At 43.7% G+C, this 8,386-nt stretch overlaps 1 protein-coding gene across 1 annotated transcript in view; it reads right to left on the minus strand.

Moving 5' to 3' along the window:
• Window positions 1-1,982: 1,982 nt before the first annotated feature.
• The window catches only part of LOC112077231 (stonustoxin subunit beta-like), a 25,600-nt gene continuing 19,196 nt past the window's right edge, over window positions 1,983-8,386 (minus strand). The window contains exons 3-4 of the mRNA XM_024143788.2: window positions 3,088-3,134; window positions 1,983-2,644 (exon numbers count right to left, since the gene is read on the minus strand). Of these exons, the coding sequence (XP_023999556.2) occupies window positions 1,998-2,644; window positions 3,088-3,134 (694 nt within the window). The 3' untranslated portion in view covers window positions 1,983-1,997. The remainder of the gene's footprint in view (window positions 2,645-3,087; window positions 3,135-8,386) is intronic.

The following is an 8,386-nucleotide window of genomic DNA, read 5'->3' on the forward strand; positions in this document are numbered from 1 at the left end:
AGGTTAGTTAAAACCTCTTTAGGCTCGGCGTGCCACTAGCGACCCACCTCGACAACATACAGTGAAATTGCAGAGCACCAAATTCAAATTACAAAAATAGTAATAAACATTCATGAAAATACAAGTGTTATACATCCGTTAAAATATTAACTTCTTGTTAATCAGCCGCTTTGTCAGATTTCATAAAGGCTTTACGGCGAAAGCATACCATGCGATTATCTCAGGACAGCGCCCCGCTTACAAAAGCATACAAACATTTTCCAACCAAGCAGAGAAGTCACGAAAGTCAGAAATAGCGATAAAATAAATCACTTACTTTTGAAGATCTTCCTCTGTTGGCAATCCAATGGGTCCCAGCTACACAATAAATGGTCGTTTTGTTCGATAAATTCCCTCTTCATATTTTAGAAAGAGAGGGTCCAGATTGTCTAGCCCAGTTGATTTGTATGTTTTTCCAGGTCTTGCAGCTCTTTCAGAACATCTGCTATCTGGATTTGGGCAAAGGAGAAGCTGGGGAGGCTTGGGAAAGTAGCTGCGGGGGGTGAGTAGCTGTTGGCCGGGGCTGGGGTAGCCAGGAGGAAAGCTTATTGAAATTCTCAATTATTGTGGATTTATCGGTGGTGACAGTGTTACCTAGCCTCAGTGCAGTGGGCAGCTGTGAGTGATGATAAGAGAGGTTACATCTCTGGACGGGCTAGTTATGCTGGGTGAGGTCACCGCATGTGTAGGAGGTGGGACAAAGGAGCTATCTGAGGCATGTTGAGTGGGACTAGGGGCTAAGCAGTAAACCKAAAAAAATGATAACTATTCTAAACAACAGCGTATAAGGCATATTGGCATTTGAGAGAGACATAAAGCGAGGCATAAAGCAATCACAGGTGTTGATTGGGAGAGCTAGCTAAGACAACAACGGGTAAGACAACAACAGCTAATCAGCTAAGACAACAACAACAGGTAAAATGGTGATGAATGGGCAGAGAGGGTCGGTTAACTACACACAGAGACTGAGTTTGAGGCTGGGGCCAACAGAAACAAAAATAAACAAAATGGAGTACCGTGATTAATGAACAGTCCAGCAGGCATCAGCTGTGTAGCCAAAGTGATCATAGGGTCCAGTGAACAGCAATAGATGAAACAGGAAGCCGCTAGGTAGTCGTTACTACGCTAGCACGCGGAGACACGGCGTTTAAAGTTAGCAGACCGGGGTAGAAGTGTCTGCTCCGACGTCCGGCAAAGGCCGTTGAGGGCACAGCGGATGGAGTTACGGCGTCGGACCAGTCGTGGTGGTACGGTGGGGCGCTCTGTTGACAAAGGGTCCAGGCCAGATGGCGAAAGAGGTATTGCAGTTGTAGTAATTTAATTTGCTAGCTGGGAGATGCGCCTGGCTCGTGGCTAACTGGTGCTAGCTTGGTGCAAGGGGGGCGTTAGCCACTATAGCCACTCGTAAGCAGCCAGCTAGCAGCGATGATCGGATGTAAAGGTCCAGAGCTTACGGCAGAGCCGGTGGAGTAGTGGATTCGAGCCGTGTTGGGGTAGCGTCCGGGAGGCATRGGCTGAGTAGCCGAGTGATCACATAGTAGGCAGGGAGGTGGGCCTGGCTCAGGTCTAACTTCGGGGCTGGGTCACTCGGTGGCAGCTAGCTAGCTGTGATGATCAGGAGTAATGGTGCAGGGTTTACGGCAGGAATCCGGAGTTGTAGTGGAGAAAACAGTCTGATACTGGCAGGCTGGCAAGTATTATCCACTCAAAAAAAGTAAGTCTGGTGTCTGTTCAGAAGGTAAGCGGCCAACAATGACTAAATAGCTAGTAGCAAATTAGCTGGTTAGCTTCTGATGGCTAGCTGCTGATGGAGGTTCTGGCTATAACGTCTAAAAAAAATTGCGGATCCATGTCACATTGTGTGAGGCCGGTCACATGAAGGTATATGTAATTTAAAAATGGAAAAAAGATTGAATATAAATTGAAATATATACAAAAAGTTATCACTTGTTGACCAACTACAGGAATACTGACCTCAGAGTCTCCAGCTCCAGTCCAGCAGAGAGCAGCTTCACTCCTGAATGCTTCAGGTCATTGTTACTCAGATTCACCTGACAAAGGGACGCTGAGGCGCCATAACCCCAAAGATGAAACCCTGGATAGAGGGGTTCAGTGAATGTGGTGTGGAATGTGTACAGGTGGGTCAGTGCGTCAGAGGAGACTCTATAGAAGGACAGCGTATCGGCTGGCCAGTCCAGAAACACTCCTACTCTGTGGGAGCTGGAGGAGGGGACGTATATGGTAGTGGAATTATTATTGTGCCAGGCAGAGTAACTGTTGTCAGAGCAGCGCAGACTCCAGGACTTGTCATTGTATCCAAGCCAACAGTCAAGACCCCCTCCTCTCCTGCTGATTCCTTTATATGTCACTCCTATATCAACCCTTCTCCCTTTCCACTCTTCCTCTCCTCTCCCACTCCACTCTACCTCCCAGTAACAGCGGCCAGTCAGACTCTCTCTACACAGCACCTCTCCACATTCCATAAATCTCTCTGGGTGATCAGGATACGGCTGACACGTTCCCATATGTGTCACCTTTTTGTTCTTCTCAGACAGAGAGAGGCGCATGTATACTGTGTTTGGGTCCAGTGTGAGATCACAGACATCTGATGGATGAAACCAGATACAATATTAGAAATCATCATCATTCACATTAGATTGTTAACTCACTTTTCACTAATTCATTTAATGTAGATGTTTCTAGGTATCAAAAGGAGAAGTTAAGGTATCTTGAGACTTGTTGAATGATCATATGTTATACTGTATGGTAATATAAAACACACTTATTCCCATTAATCACACATACACACACACGCCTGTATGCGTTCATGACCGCAAACACACATTTCTTATGTAAAAGGGAATACGCCACACACACACACACACATTGTTAAATCAACTCTTTGTAAACGTTGGTGTCCCTGATTTCTGCTTCTGTAGAACTACAGCTGATATTTAATATGACCAAGTCAGTAATGATGGTGGTCTTTGACTTAACTTGAATTAAGACTTATTCTTAGTCATATTCTTCACAGCAGTCAACACTCACATTTTCTAATCCCAGGTTTCATTGTGTTCTCTCCACCATGTTCCACACTGTAGCGGTAAGCAGAAGAACAGACAGTCATTGAGGGATAACCCATCAGTGGTGTATGTTGCTGTGTGTTGTGGTGTTGTCTAGTATGTGTTCCACAGGACACACACTGGACACACACACACAGGACACACACACGAACACACCGACACACACACAGGACACACTCACACAGGACACACGCACACAGGAACACAACGCACACGACACACACAAAGGACACACACACACACCACACAGGACTCACGCACACAACAACACACACAACACACCACACACACACGCAAACACACACACACACACACACACACACACAGGACACACACACGGGAAGAATGTTTGTGAGTCCAGTGTGTGTAAGTCCAGGGTGTGTGTGTCCTGTTTGTGTGTCTTGTGTATGTTTCACAGTGTGCATGTGTGTGTCTGTGTGTGTCATGGGTGTGTGTGTATGAGTCTAGTGTGTTTCACACTGGACACACAGGACACACACACACACAGGACAAACCCACACACCACACACAGTAACATAGAACTTTGTCCAAGTGGTGGTAAGAATGTTTGTCTTAACTAGCCTGATAAGTCAAACATGTCTGATATGAACATTGACATAAACCCTCTACATACTTGAGTTTCTCCAGTCTGCAGTGTGGATCCTCCAGTCCAGCAGAGAGCAGTCTGACTCCTGAGTCTCCTGGGTGATTGTAGCTCAGGTCCAGCTCTCTCAGGTGTGAGGGGTTTGACCTCAGAGCTGAGACCAGAGAAGCACAGCCTTCCTCTGTGACTAGACAGCCTGACAGCCTGCAAAGAGTCAAATCATATTAAAACCACACTGCTATTCTTTGGTGGTGAAAATAGTGGCAGTATATTTTTTCAAAATGTTTAGATACATGTTTAGATACAAACCTGCCATATCTATTCATAAATGGATGTTTCATTATTAGAAATGACAAATGATCAAAGTATTGCCTGTAGATAGAAAAATGTATAGTACAAATATTTGAGTAGATTAACTAGCATTTAGAAATAGAAATGAAAGCACTTTATGTATCTAGTCCCACCATACTTTGATAATTTGAAGTCATAAGTATTCTGATCAATTTACTTATAGTTATAATTAACTCATAGTGTATTAAAGTAGTCAAAAGTGTAGTATTTGCTTCCAAACTCATTGGTTGCATTTGCAGTTTGTTTTGGTTGTGTTTTGGGTTGTGTTTTTCCCAATAGTATCTGAATGGTGGATGATGACTGGCAAAATGTTCTTTCTTAGTAAATGTTACATGTTTCTAAACACTACTACTATTACCAAATTAACCTAAATTAATAATGCCATGATTATGAAAAATTACATGTCAGAAAGTTTTAAGCTACAACAAAACATGCTCAACTCTCAAACAGAGGCTACAACAAAACATGCTAACCTCTCACCATTACCAATAACAGAGGCTACAACAAAACATGCTAACCTCTCAAACAGAGGCTACAACAAAACATGCTAACCTCTCACCATTACCAATAACAGAGGCTACAACAAAACATGCTAACCTCTCACTATTACCAATAACAGAGGCTACAACAAAACATTCTAACCTCTCACCATTACCAATAACAGAGACTACAACAAAACATGCTAACCTCTCACCATTACCAATAACAGAGACTACAACAAAATAAAGTTGTTGTGTGTGTGTGTGTGTGTGTGTGTGTGTGTGTGTGTGTGTGCACTCCCTGGATGAGGAGATGTAATCTCATGTTTTGTCCACAGAAACCAACAGGAGAGATCAGAGTCAGAGATTCTCAGTGGTCAGTCTTCCCAGAGTCATCAAACAGACCTGGACTCCATATTCAGTGTATGTGGTCTGTTATGTACATTTGTTTTTGTTTACCTCAAGTAAAGTCGATCTGTAATCATTCATTAATGTGTTAATGAGAAAGCATTTTGTCTCTTGCTAACTTATTTCTTGATTTATTTCAGTTGCTTGAAGAGAAAATTATGACATTTGTGAAGAACGAGCTGAAGATGTTCAAGAGGATTCTTAGTCCAGAACTCCCAGAAGGCTTTGAGAGTACAGAAGCAGGATAAGGAAGTGGTGGATGCTGGAAGATGAGAGCAGGAGAGCAGTGCCAGACAGGGGGGTCTGAAGATCACAACTGCACGTCCTGAGGAAAATGAACCAGAAGGAGCTTGCTGACACACTGGAGAAATGTAAGATCTGTCTGCCTCATGTTGAATGCTGTTTTATAACATTTAAAAGCTGTAGCTAAAAGTACAGCTAAAGTAGCTGTGTAACTCAATGATATTGTAGAAGCCTGACACACAACACCTAGTGACCTCATCAAGTAGCAGCAGGGATGTGGTTGTGGTGATTCATTTAGAGAGAGAGAGACAACATTAATAATACCATCAAATAATACCAATAATAATGAATCAGTCACCCCAGTCTGTAACGCATTATAAAAAACATTTACACATTTATACACAGTCCCAGTTATGAGAATAAATAATTCTAATGTAAAACTTAAAACAGTCCTACAATACTGTAGGCATTTAAAACAGACGTAATATTACGACTTACGACTGCGTGGCCATGCACGCCTCCAACTCAAATCATCAAGTTGCGGACGGCACTACAGTGGTAGGCTTGATTACCAACAACGACGAGACGGCCTACAGGGAGAAGGTGAGGGCCCTCGAGTGTTGTGGTCAGGAAAATAACCTCACACTCAACGTTGAACAAAACAAAGGAGATGATTGTGGACTTCAGGAAACAGCAGAGGGAGCACCCCCCTATCCACATCGACGGGACAGTAGTGGAGAAGTGGAAAGTTAAGTTCCTCGGTGTACACATCACGACAAACTGAATTGGTCCACCCACACAGACAGCGTGTGTGAGAGGCGCAGCAGCGCCTCTTCAACCTCAGGAGGCTGAAGAAATTCGGCTTGTCACCAAAAGCACAAAAACTTCTACAGATGCACAATCGAGAGCATTCCTGTTGGGCTGTATCACCGCCTGGTATGGCAATTGCTCTGCCCACAACCGTAAGGCTCTCCAGAGGGTAGTGAGGTCTGCACAAAGCATCACGGGGGCAAACTACCTGCCCTGCCAGGACACCTACCCACCCGATGTCACAGGAAGGCCATAAAGTTCATCAAGGACAACAACCACCCGAGCCACTGCCTGTTCACCCCGCTATCATCCAGAAGGCGAGGTCAGTACAGGTGCATCAAAGCAGGGACCGAGAGACTGAAAAACAGCTCTATCTACAAGGCCAAGCAGACTGTTAAACAGCCACCACTAACATTTAGTGGCCGCCCGCCAACATACTGACTCAACTCCAGCCCACTTTAATAATGGGAATTGATGGAAATTATGTAAAAATGTATCACTAGCCACTTTAAACAGTGCCACTTAATATAATGTTTACATACCGCTTATGTAACGATCCCTTTTGGCCCGACAGTCTAGGGATGGTAGTGGGACCGTAACACAACTCATGCAAATTTATAGTAGTGAAAACGTAACAGTGAGGAACCAATAACACAACAACTTTAATTACCGTCAAACACAAATGTTTATTTAAAAACACACGGTAATGGGGGAGCAGAAAAAGGGGCTGAGCGGGACCCAAGAAATGAAATAATAATAATTTCAAAACAACCCTAAGCTAGACTAGCCTACGTCACAAATAGCTAACTAAACCCAAAAAATAGCAGGGGGTGGGTCGCCCAGTCTACTAGTGTTTTATAACAAAGGTTACCTACGGGTAGTGGTACGCCCCAAGGCAACTTTCTGTTTACCCCCTTTCCCACCATCAAACAAACACTCAAACAACAATCCAAAACAATACTCACAGGTGGGGAACAGTGAATTGTAGCTGCAAACCATACCACGCCGACCTACAGAGCAGAAGGCAGTGTTACAAAGAGACTTTTGAACTGGTGAGAAAACAATATGACAGAGGTTTTTTAAACCAAGGAAGGACTGTGATTGGGTAAGCGAAAAGGAGCAGCAGGGTCTTCTGATCTAGCGACTAATTGATGACTGATTGGGGAATGATTGATGGCTCACTGTGAGTAGGGGAGAAGGGAGGAAAGAAAACACACAGGTAACACAGAACACTTGTTATCCGTACACTCTGACACATGTACTCATCTCATGATGTTATATACTTGACTCTATACCATCTAACTGCATCTTGCCTATGCCAGTTCTGTATCCATCACTCCATTCAATATCTTTATTACATATTCTGTATCCCCTTTACACTCTGTGTGTTATAAGGTGTAGTTGCTGGAATTGTTAGGTTAGATTACTTGTTGATTTTACTGCAATTGTCGGACTAAAGCACAAGCCATTTCGCTATAACTCGGCATTAAACATTCTGCTAACCATTGTATTGTGACAACATAAAATTTGATTTGATATTGATATTAATATCCTCTGTGTTATTCTCTTTCATTCAGTTATGAGGCTTGCTGTTGATTTGCAACGTGAGATCAAATCTAATCTGAAAGAAGAAGTTTGAATGTTTATTGAGGGGATCGCTAAACAAGGAACAACCCAACAACTTCTCAAGTAGGATCTACACAGAGCTCACTCACAGAGGGTGGAACAGGAGAGGGCAACTAATGAACATGAGCGTAGGACATGATTGTGACAACAACCATGGAAACAACAAGACCGAGATGCAATCAATGTAAGACATTCTAGTTCAAACCCTTAACTGGACAAGACAAACCTTTCAGACTGTGCTGACAAAGGAGTGCGCTGGCATTGGAAAAACAGTCTCTGTGGCAGAAGTTCATTCTGGACTGGGCTGAAGGAAAAGCGAATCAGGATGTCCGATTTGTATTTTCATTCCCTTTCCGGGAGCTGAATTTGATGAAAGAGGGCAAACACACTTTCATTGAACTTCTTAATCACTTCTCAATGGAAACCAAACAATCAGGAATCTCCAACTACGACAAGTACAAAGTTCTGTTCATCTTTGATGGTCTGGATGAGTGCCGACTGCCCCTGGACTTCCAGAAGAACAAGATCTGTTGTGACGTCACAAGTCAACCTCAGTGGATGTCTGCGCTGACAAATCTCATCAAGGGAATCTGCTTCCCTCTGCTCTCCTCTGGATAACTTCCCGACCTGCAGCAGCCAATAAGATCCCTTCAGGGTGTGTGGACCAGGTAACAGAGGTACGAGGGTTCAATGACCCACAGAAGGAGGAGTACTTCAGGAAGAGATTCAGTGATGAGGACCTA

This window comes from Salvelinus sp. IW2-2015, unplaced genomic scaffold, assembly GCF_002910315.2.
Source record: "Salvelinus sp. IW2-2015 unplaced genomic scaffold, ASM291031v2 Un_scaffold4399, whole genome shotgun sequence".
In the NCBI taxonomy this organism is placed as follows: Eukaryota; Metazoa; Chordata; class Actinopteri; order Salmoniformes; family Salmonidae; genus Salvelinus; species Salvelinus sp. IW2-2015.